At 39.7% G+C, this 17,180-nt stretch overlaps 1 protein-coding gene across 17 annotated transcripts in view; it reads right to left on the bottom strand.

The window, feature by feature from the left end:
- Positions 1-2,724: 2,724 nt before the first annotated feature.
- The window catches only part of ATP2B2 (ATPase plasma membrane Ca2+ transporting 2), a 380,463-nt gene continuing 366,007 nt past the window's right edge, over positions 2,725-17,180 (bottom strand). For 12 of the 17 annotated variants that reach the window (XM_085073038.1, XM_085073037.1, XM_085073047.1 and 9 more), the window contains one exon: positions 2,725-6,022. In XM_085073038.1, coding sequence (XP_084929164.1) covers positions 5,711-6,022 — 312 coding nt within the window. In that variant the 3' untranslated portion in view covers positions 2,725-5,710. Of the gene's footprint in view, positions 6,023-10,390; positions 10,450-16,384; positions 16,557-17,180 lie in introns of all 17 variants that reach the window. The other 5 variants (XM_085073049.1, XM_085073052.1, XR_014854795.1 and 2 more) reach the window with 4 other exon arrangements.

Genomic DNA, 17,180 nt, shown 5'->3' with positions numbered 1-17,180 from the left:
TGAAATACATTCCCTACTTGGAATTTAACACCTCAGTTGGTACCAGGCAAATGTGGGCTCCCAGATACACAGAAAATCAGTTTGTTTGAACATATGGGAGAAAATGCTGTTGTAAATATTTCCTTTGGTTTGTTTTTCAGCAGCCTGCCCTGTTTAATAAATGAGTTGTTTAATCATACTTCCCTGCACTTTCCATCAGGTTAGATCATAATGTGCCTGTTAAAACCTGCTTGCAAAAAGAAAAACAGAATCAGACACTTCCCTATTTTTTCCAGTACCTCCTCTATCAGTGTGCTGGTGATCAAACCCAAGCATTCCCTACGTGGATTTCATGAAATGAGAAATATTGATTTGTAGTTCACAGCCCAGGGTGATGCACACACAGACCCTTGTCCAGATCTGAGCCAGAAATACATTTTATTATGTACTTTATTATGATCATTATTATGTTCCATTCTGTCAATGTCTCACACTGCTGCAGGAATACAAACAGGGAAATACCCAGAGCTTACCTTTTGTGGGTCTTCAAAAGCAATTCTAATAGTGCTGGAATAGCAGCACATATTCCATGTGGAATTCCAAGAGGAAGTGGGAAGGACTGAGCCCTGGTGCCTCACCTGTGCACACCCAGTGCTCCAGGGAGGAGTGAGCACCACAGGAGGAGTCACTGCTCCTCGTGCCATGGAATAGCAGCACATATTCTGTGACACAGAGAGGCTGGAGTCACCTACTCCCAGCTGCTTTGGGAATCTCATTGATGAATGCAGACTTCACTGGAAAAGGCCTTTAGACAGGGAGTACCCTTGGATTGGAACTCAGCACCACATCAAGCCAGTAACAAGAATTACAACCCCATTGCAGTAGATAGCAAACTAGAAATGCACCTGCATTTTCTTCCTCTCTCTCCCTCATTTCCCTTTTTGCCTCTCCTTCATCCACTATTTATGCACCACTTTCCCCCTTCTGTATCAGTACAGCACCTCAGAGCAACTCAGCACCTGCTTTTTCTACAGAGGTTGCAATGTTTACCCTCATGGTCTTAGCATGAAACAGCTGAAAACTTCTGCCATTCCTGTTTTGAATCAAGCTATCAGTCCTGGTTCTCCCTCATGGATTAATTACTTCAAATATGTGCTTTTCTGGAGCATCAGTTTGATGCAAAGAACAGGAATTTAGTGTTGTGGGGAATTTCATTCCTGCTATTCTCCCCAGTTATCACCTACAACTCACACCCATCCCATGCTCAAAAGTACTTTCCAAACACTCCTGAAGAGATGCAGCTCCTAAAATACATCTGGGAGGCTCCAACAGTCCCAGAGTGCTTCAAACACAGCACACAGTGCCAGTCCTCTTCCTTACTAACACTTCCTCACAAATATTTTATCTGCAGAGAGGAAAGGTCCTGCCAAAAGCACTTGGATTAGGGCTGCAATTAAACTTAGGTGGGTAAGGAGGAGGTAAATAAGTGACAGAAAATTAAAAGAAAAATATTTTTCTGATTATTACCTACAGTGAGCTCCCACAATCAGAGCAGAAAACACTTTCATTCCAAAGTAGCTGTAAAGCTCCATTAGTCCAAGAAATCTGCAATCTAAATAATTGTTTTCTGTAGGGGTTTGGTTGAATTGACTGTGTTGAGTCCATTTTATTTGTTGGAAACATTCCTCACAGTGTAGCACTACCTCATTTTGGCCACTATCAAATATTACTTGTCATAGAGAATTAGTGAATAAAAGTCTGAAATCTAGGTGAGAAGACAGGAAAATCGATCATTTGAAACCTTTTACCTTTACAAACGAGATTATCTGACAGCCACTCACCTCATCCCTGGCCTGCTTGGCTAACTCCTAAACCTTGCTGTTGCTAGTGCAGCAATATTGTGTGAGCACAGCTGCACTGCAGTTCATGAACAACTGGATCAATCTAAGCTGAAAAAAAAAGGGAAGGAACCTCTGGGCTCAGGGTCTGAGCACAGGAATGAGAATTCCTTCTTTTTTCTCTAAGTCTTAAGTGGCAGGACAAATCCTGGACTGAACTCCCCAATTCTAGAAAGTTTCAAAGATCATTTTTCTGATCATGACAGAAGGAGAAAGAGCTGAAAAAACCAACGTAAATGCAGAGCTGTCATCAATGGCAGAAAAAGCCTTAGAGAGCTGCTGCTCTCAGGGCCAAGATTAAACTCCTTGTTTCCTAAGCAAATTCACTTCACCACCTGACTGTCCTGCACTCTCATTGCAGCCTACATTCCTGCAGCATTCCCAGGAGCCATTCCCACCTCCGCCTTTCCTGGCCCAGCCAGGCAGCAACGACAGCCCTGGGGCAGGGAAAGCAGAGCTCTGCCTGGGGAGCAAGGTCCTCACTGCCAATCCAGAAGATTTACATCCACCTGCACCTTCAAATATCCCAGTGGGAATCCAGAGCTGCGGCTAGTGACTTCAGGTGAGAATAAAGAAAGCTGTTACATTCAGACCATTATTGTTCATGCTGCTTTGTGAATTTATTTCTTTAAATTTTCCACTTGTGCTCCTGCCAAGAGAGATCTATTAGACAGAAAGCAGCAAGAGTAAAACTTTATCATTTTGTTTCAAACTATAAAATAATTTACATCACATATTTTACTTACTTTTGTCTTTTTGTTTGTTTTTTTTTTTGAAACCACAAACATTCCAGCATCACACTGTAGGAATAAGAATAACAATAGAAAGCATAACCTTTTGCATAGTATTAAATGAACAGACAGAGTAAGTTCTTTATTTACAATTATTGTCTAGATAAAAAAATTCATAAAAACAGATGAATGAACATATATTAATAACCCCTAGTGGGATGGATTGCCAATGTACCACTGTATTGTTGTCCACAAATCTCATGCTGCTAAGTACAGTACGTAGAGAGCGAGCATTTATATATTGCAGGGAATTTTAACAAACTGATCATTTTGGTTTTTGATCCATTGTTCCCATCACAGAGAGGTCAAGCAATAAAAGAAAGGAATTGTGATGCACGACTTGTAGTTGAAAGGTCATAGCTATTCTGCTTTAAAAAAAAAAAAAAGTCTATCATTTATCATATACATAAAGCACAGTCTCTGCTCACAAAAGCCCAAGTTTTCTATGCATCTCAGTTTATATATGTTTTACTATATATACACAGAATGCAGTGTTCATTTTCTTAACAGTTTTCAAGTCTGCGAATGGTACCTTAGGGAGGGGTACTCCTACAGGAAAAATTGGAAAAAAAAACCCATGAGACCAAGAAAAAATATGAAGAGTGTTTGAAAACAAAAAGGCAAACAGTCAGTGTGTTAAGATGCTGAAAAGAAACTGTTCCAGTATTAATAGCTTCTGTAGATGTTCGAGTCCAAAGCTAGAGGCTTCCCTGTAAATAGATAACACTTTTGTCTTCTGCCCAGAGATCCCAGGTAGGCCATGCAAGCCAATCCGTGGTGTAGCAAGGGGAATCACGGTATTTACAGAGCCAGCCTTCCTGCCCGCCTCGCCATCGCCCGGCTGCTGGCAGGCAGCTAGCACACCTAGGGCTCCTGCCACACTGGCCAGCCACCCCACGGCCACTGGCTGCCCAGCAGGGCCCTGGACACGCTGCTGGGACAGCTGGCACCCCGCACCACTAGGGCTGAGCCAAAACCATCGGAGCTCCTAGCCCAAAGTCCGGCAGCTGGCAAGGGAAGCTGCTTGGAGCTTTAGCTGGCTGAGAGTCCTGATGCACCCTGCACACTTGTGAGTTCAGGCTGCAGTTTGGCCATGAGTCTAAGCTTGGTTTGGAGAGTTCTGGCTTGGTTTAGTTGCTGTGACTGCAGAGATGCACCACTTTATTGAGCCAACTTTAAGACAACCAGAAACACCTTAACAACTCAATTTACCGAGATGGTTTGAGGGTGTTTTGTTCCAACACGCCTGGCATAATCAATTGTGGAATTCAAAATGTCTTTTGCACTGTACAGTTATGGAAAAAATCATATGCTGAAAAGTCTCCGAGCAAACTTTATATTAAATACAAAAATTATTTATGAAAAATCTGTGATCCACAAAGTGCTTAGCATTCAAGTGGTTGACATAGCAATTGTATAAGCTCATAATTTTAAAGTTTTTAGGGCTGTTACCATCTTGAAAAATAGTTTTTCACCTTCCGTACTGCAGGTTTTCAAAGCAGCTTTCTTGGTAGAAAGCTGAAAGTAAAATAATGTTTTACTGTGTTACTACAGGAACACAAGCTTGGTTAAAAAAAAATCACACAAAGCACATCTCAATACACAATTAATAAAGATTCCTTCAGTCCTAGTAGTGCAGAAATTATATTTTTCTTTAAAAAAAACCTCAAAGCAACAACCTACAGTGATTCTCATCCAAAATGCCAACAGCCCATACTTTGCAAATAATAAGGAAATAAATGCCTAAATTACTAATTGAAAAGGATTAACACAGTATATCACAAGATTGTAACATTTTTTTTATCTCCATATAGACAAACCAAATATAACTTATTTTAAATTATAAACTCATTTAATATCTCTCTAAAAATAGTTTTAGAAGCCATTGCTGTATGTCTAAAGAATGAAATAGCCTCCATTATTGTATGTTGCACCAAAACGAGTCCAAGCAGATTATCAGAGGGAAGGAAAAAAAAAAAAAAAAAAAGAGAGAACCTGATCATTTTGATTTTTATTTGAAACAAAGGAAGCCTGGTTTACCTCCCTGTATATAGGATCACAATGCTACATCCAATGTGTTATATTTTGGCTTCTTTTGTTATTTACTAGCAATATCTACATTATTAACAAAAAAAAAAAGAAAAAAACAACCCAAAAAAAAAGAAAAATCAGGCAGAAATCAGAGCATGGTTGTAATAAAATATCCAGGGTGCGAGAGTACAGACATTTTCAATGAGCTGAGCTGAGCTGAGCCATTTTTATACTACTTCGGCAGGAAGTGCTTTCTTAACCCTACAAATAGTTAAGGATATTATCTACAGGTTTGTAAACAAATTACATTCTTTTTTAGGACATAAATAAGTTAAAATAGTCAGAGCAATTTGAGCAGAAACAAGGCAACATGCCAACAAAGAAACTTTATATATATATAACTATATATATATAGATAGATATATACATATATATAATTAATTATCTATATACTTATATGTATATATCTCTATATATAGTCTCATAAATGTTTAAGTTCCTCTGTCCAACTGGTGCAAATCTACTGTGCAAGTTAAGCTTTGCAACTTCAAAAAAGTTATTTAAATTAATCTATACAATTGAGTCCATGCCACACAAGCATTTCAAAAAACTCACAGACCAGTGAATTGGATAAATAGCCTCAGAAAGAAGTCCTCTGCAGTTCCTGCTTAAGGAGGAAAAAAAATAAACCAAAAAGGAAATAAAAACAAACAAAAAAGAGAGAAAGAAGGGCCAGCAGTGTACAGTACATTCATGCAGGAGGATTTTTTTTTGTTTTTGTTTTTCTGAAAGGGAAACAAGGGGGGGTATGTAAATCAGCCATTCATTCTTTCCCCAAAACCATTGCAATCAACAATTCATTCACTTGTCTCAGAGTGAATAAGAGTTCAAACAGCTTTTCAGCCAGCAATGTTTTTAATATATATATTTATATATCTCGGTTGCTGTGGGGTTTCTTATTTTATTTTACTTTAATAATTTTTTTTTTTCTTTTTGCAGTGACCTTTTCAGCTAAAGTGATGTCTCCAGGCTATGTATTGGGCTTCCTGGACTAGAAGAGGTAGCTGATTTACTTGTATCAGTTGTAAGATTGATTCCACTGTCGATAGCACTGTTGTTCTTGTTCAGCGAGGACGGTGGACTCGAGTTTTTCTTGAGAGCAGGGTCTTCTTCTAGGTCTGTGTCATCAATGAGTGGGATGTGGGGCTGGGAATCTTCTATCCTAAATTCAGGATGAGTCATAAAGTTGTGAATAGAGGTTCTAGATTCTGGTTTTTCTAAACCTTCATAGAGAGAGCTACGGAATGCCTTCACGACGCGGATCTGGGGGGAGAAAAGGAAAGGGCTGTCAGAGGGCACCTCCCCGGGGAGCAGCGGGGCAGAGAACACTTGGTGAAAAATGTAGCACATGGTTAGGGCAGTGCAGGCAGCTGGAGTCCAAAGTCTCTGGATGTTATATGCATAAACGAGTGGCTCAGTTATGTGCATTTTGAATGTCTGTACCAACTGCAATATTAAAATAAATCAAGGTTTAAAGCCATCAAAGAACTGATGGGGAGGAGTGGTTAAAGAAAGCCAAGGTCCACTCGTGTGGTACATCCCTAGTAAAAGACAAGCCATGTTAATTGTAATGCAAATGTCAAACCATGCATGTTGATAGTTTTTTTTGCAGTGAGTAAGTAGAAAGGCTTTTTTTTAATTAAAAAAGTCTCTTTTGAATTGTTGTTAAAAAAAAACCATTACACATAACATATCACACTTCACAAACAGAAAAGCACGGAACACGGACACGGCTGGATGGGTACGGATGAGACACACACAGGAGCCAAGTGTAAAAACTAGAATATCAATGTTTTAAAGCAAAATCTAAATGGATGCAGCCAAGAGCACAAAAAGCCAAGCAGACAAAGTACTAAGCGTAATCATGCTACCACAGGGGAAAAAAAAAAAAAATCACAGTTACCACATGAACAGAGATAACTTGCACACAACAACTACACTTGGAAGCCTGGATAATGTGAACATAGTATCGTTGAACCAACTTTTATTTGTCCTTCATGCAGATGTGAGGTAAACACTCGAGTATAGACCCACTGTTCTAGCCATTTAGCTTGTTAGTAAATAGAAGAACATGTATATAAAATAATGTATTGATTGTTGGGTTGAATTGAGTCCCATTGTTAACAGCGAGCTGTTTTCATTTGGTGTCTCAGTCGTGCAGTTAAATGCTGAAAGCCACACGGTTTATGCCATGTATGCAGTCTTTAAGGTAGGTCAGTGACCTGTGCCAGGGGCCAGCTAATGCCAGGAACCAGCTGGCAGTAAGAACAGAGGTGAAAATCAACTCAAGACTCAGCCCAGCCACTCTCAGGCATGGTGCCCACGGCTTTCCCAGTAGGAAATGAGAGGAGCAGGGACTCTACGTCCTCTGTGGGTGGGCAAAGGGAGGGATGCTCTCTATGTCCCAGGGACCTACCAGTTCTCAAAAGAAGGGAGGGGTTGTGCTGGGTTACTGCTGAAAAAACAGAACTTTTTGGAAGGGGGTGGAGGGGCAAAGAGGAAAAAACAGAATGGCAAAACGTGATCTGTTGGCAAATGTTTCATGACTAAGTATGAGTTCTATCCCTCTACTTCCATGTAGTCCATGAGCGAACCTTGAGCGTTTCTCAGGGGGGAGACTAAAACACAGGCAGAGGCAGAAAAGGTGCAAGCAGGTACTGTGAAAGCTTCTCCACACACATTTGAAATGATTTGGTGGTTGGCATGTGGATCTTTTTACATGTAAATATGCTGCACATTGTTGGTTGGCCTGATACACCACTCATTTGTAAAGCTTTAATTCCTCTTTTCCTTGGCAGACTGCACTTTAGTAATGGCATAGGGCCACAGAGGTCCAGCTGTGGGGTCCAGCTGATCCTGTGCTTGGAGCTGGCCGAGTTGTACAGAATTTCAGCACATTTGAGGAACAGGCTGACTTGTTGGGTTTTTTCTCTTTGAGCTAGGTCCTTGTTTATGCTGTCTCAATTTGGATATTCACCATCTTTTAAAAACCTTAACAGCTGAAGTCCTGCCATCTTCAGATCCTTGGGTCAGCCCAAACTCTCTCCCTTCCCTTCACACATCCATGTGGTAACAGCAGGATACAGTACAAAAAGTAGTTTGTCTGACTGCTTCTGCTCCAAGTAGGAAGACAGGAGTGGTACAGAAGGGCTTAGCCAGATCTTGGGTGTGAGAACATTTTAGGTTGGCAGAGGTGCAAGAGGGAAGATTGTCTTGCACAATAAAACCAACAAATAAATTTTGCATCAGTTTTATCCACTGCAATCACACCTAAGTGTACCTAAGAGAGCTCCTGCAGTTAAACCCCAGGGGTTTATGAGAGCTGAACCTCTGAGTTGTGCTGAGCTGTGTAAGGGCTGTGCAGAGGCACAGAGTGGGGTAAGAGACTCATCTGCACTGCTGAAGACAGAAAAGGGGACAAACTAATACCTGCACTATCTATGCCTGTCTAGCTTGTATCTTAAAGTGCAGGGTAATTAGTCCAAATGATGAAAAAAACTGTATGATTGTCGAGGCAGCCTTAAAAACATATTCCCATCTTGCCCTATTTTAAATCAGGAAACTTTTTGTGATGTGGGTATTTTAAAGTATGGGCTGATGAGGTGACATTTCTGTACATCTCCCCATTACTTCTACTTTCTAAACACAAATACCAGTCACCTCTTCAGCTGCAGCTGAGTGCTAGGGCTTATCAATTAACAAGATAATCAAGATAATTCCATGATCTTGAAAAGAGCTACTTCTTATTGCATCAGCACAGGTTCTATTTGTCAGCTGGATTCTTCTTAGTGAAGGTAGATTTTTACTTCAATAAAAGGGTTTGATATTATCCTGAACAGATCCAGCAGAATCCAATGAAAGGAAAGCTTTTCTCCATCACAAACTGCATTGAAGCCTCTGTGGCTTAGCAAGCGAGGAACTCAATTTGTGAGCTCCATATCCCACAGCAGGAAAAGCATCTGTGTTGCTTTAATACCAACATTTGGCATCTCCTTTGGATTTAATTCCAAGCCTCTAGTCAATCCAGGGAAAACTAGAGATTCCAGTGGTGTTTGACAGGCAGCTCAGCAAACATCCTGCCATGCCCTGGATCTGGGGCTCTGCAGGGGCTGCTTGGATTCATCCCTGAGCCATTGCAGGGAAACAAACACTGCAATAAGGACTTCTAGCTTCATGGCTGAAGAGAGAACTGCAGTCTCTCACTTTGGGTGAAGGTATGGGGCAAAGTTTTTGGTCTGGCCTGTTTGGGTCTTGCAGGAACATTTAGATGGTTCTAGAATGGCTTCTACTTGTTCACATTGGATTTTCCTGGAAATATTAGCTTAGAACTGGTTCAGCTCTGCTGATACCTAAGGTAGTTCATCTTCTGAAGGCAATGGTAATGTAAGGGCCAAATTGGGTAAGTCCCTAAAGCTGAGAATAAATAAAATTAGACTTCTATAAAGTTTTCTTCACAAGGGAGCTGTAGAAACCCACATCTTTACTTAAAATTTCTCTACAGAGAGGTATATTTGTTTTCCATTCATTTTTCACTTTGGAGGAAACTCCCTCCTCAGCTTGAAATTTTGCATACTTAGCTTGGCATCCAGAAGAAAACATTTATTTTTTTGGTGTCACACCACATTCAGTGATGGATTTTCTGCATTACAATACAATTCAAAATCTCATTCACAGTCTGTCCCCCAATGCACCAAATTATTGCTTACAGGGACAAAACTTAGTGGAAACAAAGGCAGAAGATTTGTTGCATATAAAGGTGGCATTTTCATTTCTCTACCATAATAGTACAATATTTAATCTACCTATGATAGCTGATCCAACTCCCAATTTTAAAAATATTATCTACCCAGAGTTACATGGCCCAACAGCACAAATTCTTTTAATGCATGTTTAAGTTCAAGATTTGAACTAATATCTGATGTAAACATGTTTAGGGGCTCTGCTGAAACACAGCCCACCCAGGTTGTTTTTTGGAATATCAATTAAAGCAGATGAACTTGGGATGTTTATGGCTGTAAAAGCATGGAAAAGCAGGGACATCCGTGATGGATAGAACCTGGGAGGCGTTGGTTTAGTATGAACTATGTAGAGTTCATGTCATGGCGGTTCTTTATGAGACTGACAATGCCAAGGGAAGACAAACAGTGAGATACAGCTCCCTTTTCTCACAGGAATGGAGACAACAGAAAAAAATGAACTGCTTTTAACAAAAGACTGCGGGGACAACACTTCAGGACATTTTTGACATTGCTATAAGTTTCCACTTCTTTCTTCTCTGGAGCTGTAACAGAAAAAAACTCTTCAGCTTCATCCCACCTTGAAAGTCAGATTTATTATACTGCATCAGGCAAGAAAAAAACAAAAAAACAAAAAACAAAAAAAAAAAAAAAAAGAAATAGAATTTTAGATACTACAATTTTTTTTTTTCCCATCAGAAGAAAAAGGTGATATGCAGAATGTCAGTCCTAAGTAGAACCATCTGAGCAAAATCTCCAAAGCCTGGTAAGCACCAAGAGCTGTGTTCTGGTTGGTAGTGTGTGGGCTTATACTCGAATGTTTACCTGGCTTCATCTAAGCCAAGTATCTGGAGTTTGGTTCACATTCATTTCAGGCTCAAGGTTAAAGACTCACAACCTCTTTTTATTTCACTCTCTCCTGCTGAACCCTTTTGTCCAATGTTCTCTAGCCCTCTGGGAAAACAAACACATTTAATATTCAGACAGTAGAGAGTAGGGCACTGCAACAGCAAATAAATTCAATACTGAAAGATCAGTAAGGTGATTAGTATAAAATTGTAAACAAGAGGTCAATTTTGCAAAGAGATGCCAACTCTTAGGTGTAACTGAGACTATTCTAGATCAAGACTAAAGCTGTACAGAGGTAAAGGAGTTTGGTCAAGGACTATTGCATATGTAAAGCTTTGAAATAGAAAACATCTATTGTTTTTGTTGCTATTTGTTTATTTTTGAAGCCTCCCAATTTTAGGTAAATCAGATTAGATCTCCACAAGAGATGCTATATTGGAGTCACCTATAAATGTTGTGCCTCATATGTTCTGGAGAGTAGGATGCAGAAGTTGAGCAAATTCAAAGATAAAGTTTAAAAAAAGAAGTATAAAAAATCTAATTTCTAGTTTTCTGCTTTAATGAGTGAAAAGGATGCATAACATTATCTGTGCTACTCTCTTTCCACATAACGATGCAGCAAATCCTGCGAGTGCTGCTGCAAACTCAGACCACAGCAGCACGGAAAGCAGAGCACCACCCAGGCCTGATTCCCATTGCACAAAAGGCTCCATTTCAGGGCTGAATTCCCCTGGGTTTTAGGTCAGAGAGCAGAGCCATACGCAGGGCTTCCACTTTCCACAGCAGGATTGCTGCAAAATTATGGAGTTCGACGTTTTTGTATCAGGTTTAAATAAATCCCACAACCCTTGAAAGGAAATTGTTTTGTGCTTTAGGATCTAACCCTTCTTGCCATGGCACATCTCTGCTTGAGGGCTCAGGTTTATATTTAGACTCTAAAGCTACTTAATTATCCTTCAAGGAGGAGATACAGAAGTTGATTTTGATTTTTCACATATCCCAGCAGGGTTTTGTCTAACATTGGTGAAAACCAATGGTAACTCCTAGGCTTCAGTAGGGTCTCTGGTTCAGTGGTGCTACTTTTATAAACAGAATTTTAGCAGTGGATTTGATTTAAGTTCTGCTTGTTCCATTTCCTCCTGTGATGGTTGGACCTTGTTGCACAGAAAATGCTCACTGGGCTTAGTCTGTGATCTGAATGTACATCAGTATTGGGCAGCAGTCTTTGCCTTAACATTTATGGAAATAGATTTTTTCTTTAAAAGAAAATTATTCCCATTTTTCTTCATGAAAAATTTCCATCCAAACTTAAGATTTGACCTCAAGTTTTAACTCTAAATTCTGAATTATTTCATTAATAGAAAATTAAATATGTAAGAAATATAAAAGCTCTTCACATACAAGAGATTGCAAACAGTGAAACAAAACTGTCTTTAAAATGTTCTCTTGGGAAATGGCTGTGAGAGGCACTGAACTGAGCTTGCTGAGTGTCTCACGTTGGTGTGACACAATTACAGCTGCTCATGGCCTTGTGCCAGCGCAGAGCAAAGCCCTGGGTGACACTGCAGCCTGGAAATGACACTTCCTGCCCTCGTGCCACCCGAGCAATGCTGAAAGCTCAACACTTCTCCCTGCACGTGTCACTTTTTGGCACATCTCAGAAATTGCGACAATCCTTTAATTAAAAGGGGATGGAAAAGGTTGTCTTGCCATGCAAATTAAGCCCCAGTTCTGGAGGCTGTAGCCCCTCCAAGTGAAGCAGAGCACAAATCCAGCCTTAGGCTGCTGGGCTCTGCTCTGGCATGAAAACACTTCTTAAAAACCAACCAAGCAATCAACCAGCCATAAAAGTAAGCCAAAAAAACCTTCAGAGATCTGTGTGATGGACAAATACCTCTGAGATTATTTTGATAAGCTTTTAACTGCTGCTATCAATTTGGAGTCATCACTCTGGTTTTTTTTTCTGTCTCAGCATACAAGTGGCTCATTTGAGACCACTGTTGCTGGGGTTAATGTAATAAAAAGTTGCAAGTGATTCCATTAAATATTCACTCCTAAAATCCTCTGACAAAAGTGAGAGACCTCAACAGAACCAAGAAAAAGGAACTCTGGGAGGTCTCCTTTTGGTGGGGTTTGCTTTTGTTTGTTTGCTGTTCCTCCAATGCTTCCTAAACTTAACAAGTACAAATTTTATGAAACAAAGGAGGGGTTTTTGTCAGGGACCTGCAGCTTTTGAGAAGAGCGTGAACTCTATATGAGAGTAAGAGGAAGAGCAAGTACAAAGGAATGTTAAATGTGTGTCTTTCTAGGAAAATCTGAAACTGTGTTCTTTTGCAGGGGTTACCTATTGCTAACATAAAAAACATCTGAGAACCAAGGAGAAATAAAGTAGGAGAAAGACTTGGTTACTTTGTGTACAGTTAGATATTCTCACCCTCTGCCTAATCAAAAACTGTGGTGCTAAAAGCTTAAATCGCATACTCAATTTTAAGCGCAAGATAATTTTTGGGGTTACTAATTCTGAGCTTTAAATGTGAAAAAGATGCTCCACTGCCCCGAGGCTCTGATTTTGTTTCCCCAAAACAAAAGACAGAAAGAAATGTCTATAAAAGACACATCCACCAAAGCCTGTACTGAACCCACCCTGAACTCCTCAGTGGCAGAGCTTTCAGATGACAGAAGTCTGGCTGTGTAAATCTGTGCCTGAGAAGACCTGACACCACCTTGCTCCGAGAACCTTCACTTTCCCATATTTTCATTTTCTGTAGCTTAACTCTGTGCATATTTAATTTGCATTTAAATGAATTTCCTAATTTTAGCAGAATATACGAACTGCCAGGTTTTAATTTGCAGGAGTTTTTGCTCTGTTTATTTCAAAAGAGATAAGGGACTTGTGGACCTCCCTGTTATCAATTAATGGTGACATCCAGAAATTTGTAATTTGTTAATGGCAAAAACAGCATGATGGCTAACTGGGGAAATTTTAGCATTGTGTTAAATATTCCCTTGTACAAACTGATTTTAATTAAGGGATTCCACAACTCTGAATGGGTCATATTTGTGAACTGCTGCTAATTACAGGTAATAACTTGCTAATCTGTTTCACAAATTACTGTAGGACTGGCTGCCTTTGACACGCAAATTTCTTTTTAAGCAGGCACTAAGCTTTGAATCAAACATTAATTTGGCCAAAAAAGCAAGAAGAAAAATCCATTAAAAATGTTATTATAAACCTGCAGAAGACATCTCACAGATTGGTGAGGAGTCACAATGAACTATATATTAAAAAGGAATACAAGCAGTAAAGAATTCCATAAATGATCTGTTAAATTAGACTTGCATATCTTATCAATAGAGCATGGTGTGATTCCTATTTGTTTATTAATTACTTATTGATATCAGACCCTCTCAGTTTTTGGGCACCCAAAGTGACACCTGAAATATCCCAATTGTTGCAACAGGCTGAGCAAGTTAAAAGACCTAAACCATGTTTCTTCCCTATACTCTCAAGGTTTTCCCTTGATACTCCACCTAATATATTTACACACATTTTTAAAATCCCTGAAGAGTGGGGAAAGCTTCAAAATTCCCTTCAGGAGAAGGGAATGATCTGGGAGTTGAGCCATTCTGAGCAGCTCAGAGGAATGAAGCCAGCCTTGTCTGCCCACACATCTTAAGCATAGAGCTGAAGGGCAGACCTAGGTGAGCATTTTTCAACTGGGATTTCCTCAAAAAGTAACAATTCATAAAATCATACCTATTTCTACAAAATTTGGACTAGGAAAGGTTTTTCCAGGTTCTGGAAGATGAACAACCCACAGCAAATTCCCCATTTAAAAATAAAAACCATGGGGTTATTATTTGTGGGGCTTTTTCACTGTCATTCATAAGTTTGTGTCTTTCCATGAATAAAACAAAACTTTCCCTAGGTGTTATAATTTCTGATTTAATACCAACAGACTTCCTGCTTTGGTAATAAAACCCCAACAGTCCAGAATAAGCACTTTAAAATCCCAATCTCTAATTTCCCTCTGCCATGGAGATCTTTATCTCTGGGAAGCTTAACAAATCAATCATCTTCCTTTTACTTCCCTGAAGAAACGTGGCTATAACCACAGCGAGCTCTGGAGAGCTGTTTTATTTCTCCAAATGAAAGGTGACAAAGGCTGCAGCAGCTTCTGCTTTCTGTTATTAATTAACTGCAGCCCATAAACGAGCGAGGTCCTTGTCAAGACTTAAGACTGTTCAGTTCTTGGTGCTTTGCTGCAGTGCAGACCAGAGAGGGAAGATGAATGGTCTATTTAAATTTTATTAGATCTTTCCTCCCAGACTGCTGGCCACAGCATGTTATTGAAACATTTACCACAGCACAAGGAGCTGCTCCCTGCTTCCTGCTCCAAGGTGGAAATTCCATCCCAGGCAGTCCTTCCCTGCATGTAAAGATGCCTTGGAATGTTGGTGTTCTGTGCCCTGCTCAGTGTGCAGTGAGGGAACCTGGGCTCAGGAACCTGGCACAGCTCCATGACTTCTCTTCTCCTGATCTTGCTGTTGTCCTGGAATAGTTGGGGCAGTTGGGGTGAGAGTTCTCAGGCCAAACTTCCCAGGAAAAAAATAGGAAAATATAGAAAAATCTCCAAGAAGCAATTGCCAAAGTTGGAACCTTAATAGCTTTAATAAAAATGATGCTTCTCCTTTAAATCCAGCAAAACTTCTGGTGCTCTGCTCATGCACAAGACACTTTTTAAAAACTAACCAACCAATCATCCAGACAGAAAAAAACCCACAAAAAAACAACAATAACCCCTTTAGAGATCTGTCTGACGGACAAATACTTCTGAGACTATTTTGTGACTGTTTGATAAGATTTTAATTGCTGCTATAAAATTCCTGTCTGAATGCTTGGTGTGCAAATACTGAGGGGTTTGCACTCAAACAGAACAGAAAGGTCAAGCTTCCTTTTTTTCTGCACGAGTTCTGGAATTTGATGCCCTTCTCTTGTCTGCCTTATCTCTGTCTGCCGTCCCTCTCTCTGTTGGCCAGACAGATAGGAGCATTTTCTCCTTTGTTTGGCCAACTTCTCACTAAAACCTGTATAAGGAATAGACCCTGTTATCTTCTGAAATGTGTGACAATGTGAAAACTCAGTTCTAGACATGTAAATATTCTTTTAATGCTGTAATAAAAATAGCTACTTACAATCCTCAATAAATAAAAATCTAAACCTAAAGTTAGATCTTTTAGAGTCTTCCCAAGCAACTGGAAGTTTTCTGAGAGTGAAGCAGCCCTTCCTTATCAGCTGCTTCAAAGATTTTTCATTCATTTCAGTAGCTCTCCAGTTGATATTTTGCTTCTAAAAGCAAGATGTGTCAGGATTTTAGCATTCAGAAATCTGTTTCTTCTAAGAAATTTGTTACCACATCAAGTTTGTTGTCTCAACACTGTCCTTTAACTTGTCTGGGTCCCTTCTGCTTCAATGCTTACCTGCCAGTGAATTTAGAGATAATAAACCTAAATCTAAATAAGACAGAGATAATAAACCTAAATCTAAATAAGACAGAGATAATAAACCGAAATCTAAATAAGATAGAGATAATAAATCTAAATAAGTCCCTTTTCCTGTAAAGGTTTAATCCTTTAGCCTGTTTAGACTCCCTGTTTCCCTGTTCCTTCCTGGATGTGTTACACACAGTTTTGCTGATGGAATGATCTGTTATCTGATAAGCTATAGAATCATTTAAAGTCTATCTTTTCTAAGCAGTACAAAATATATCAGTGAGACTGAGAAAACCTGACAGAGAACCATTGAATAAAATGAAAATCTCCTCCCACTGGATAAAAATGACTATAAATTCCTGTTAGCATAGAGCCAGAGAGAGAGCACCAGCTGGGGAGTATCTAGTGTACACAAAGTAACCATGTCACTAATTGCAGCTAAGGAAGGTGGGAGCAGAGCCTGGGGAGGGGCAGAGGACTGAGTCTCAAGGGACTCTGGCTAAGTTGGCATCTCTGAGGGTCGGGTGCAGTAAGAATTCACACTCACGCCCAGCCGCAGCAGCAGAGGTGCTGGTAGGAGAGGAAAGAGCATTGGATAACGATACGTGACTAGGGCTAGAAATATTGGTTACATCCTGGGTCTGGCTTGTGACGGAGGACTGTCTCCTGAGAGCCCCCTGAAAGGAAGTGCCACTCTTGAAAGTATTGACTACTTCGATCTGTAACGGAGGAAAGAACGAGACAAGTTGCTTAAAGTATGGATACAGTTGCATAACTGACAGGAATAATCATGAAAAAAACAACAAATCAACCGTGCACACGCTTTAACTTCAGTTGGAACCAATGGTTTAAAGTGTCCCTTTTAAATGGTTTTAGAAACGATTCAAATGTTCTGTCTGGATAAAATGAGGCAGCTCTGCAGGAGGCAGTGGAGCTGCATCACTTTAAACAAGTAGAAGATTTGAAATAACAGTCTTTTAAAGTTTAAACCATTTTATTTAGAGGCAAATAAAAATCGACTGGAATTCTTGATATAACTGAGCTCCACTTTTTTCCTACTGAGATTAAAATTACATTGGTCTTTCTCTCCAGGGGAACAAAAATTCAGTCACTCAGTTGGAATTTGGGGGAGGGGGAAGGGGATGACAGTCAACCAAAACAGAAAAACTTTAATATTCAAAATATGTCTCCATTTTGTCTACAAACTCAGGGTTTTCAGTGCACTAATTTGATAAAATAACTCTTCCAACATTTTAGCTGACTTTTTCTGTAATGGAAGTTTATGTATATTTAGCATAATTGTAAAGGTTAGGGGTTTATAACCAGAGATTTAAAAATAGTAA

The sequence above is a fragment of the Lichenostomus cassidix genome, chromosome 12 (genome assembly GCF_008360975.1).
Source record: "Lichenostomus cassidix isolate B80296 chromosome 12, HeHo_3.0, whole genome shotgun sequence".
Lineage (NCBI taxonomy): Eukaryota > Metazoa > Chordata > Aves > Passeriformes > Meliphagidae > Lichenostomus > Lichenostomus cassidix.
This window is presented reverse-complemented; position numbering and strand designations above follow the sequence as displayed.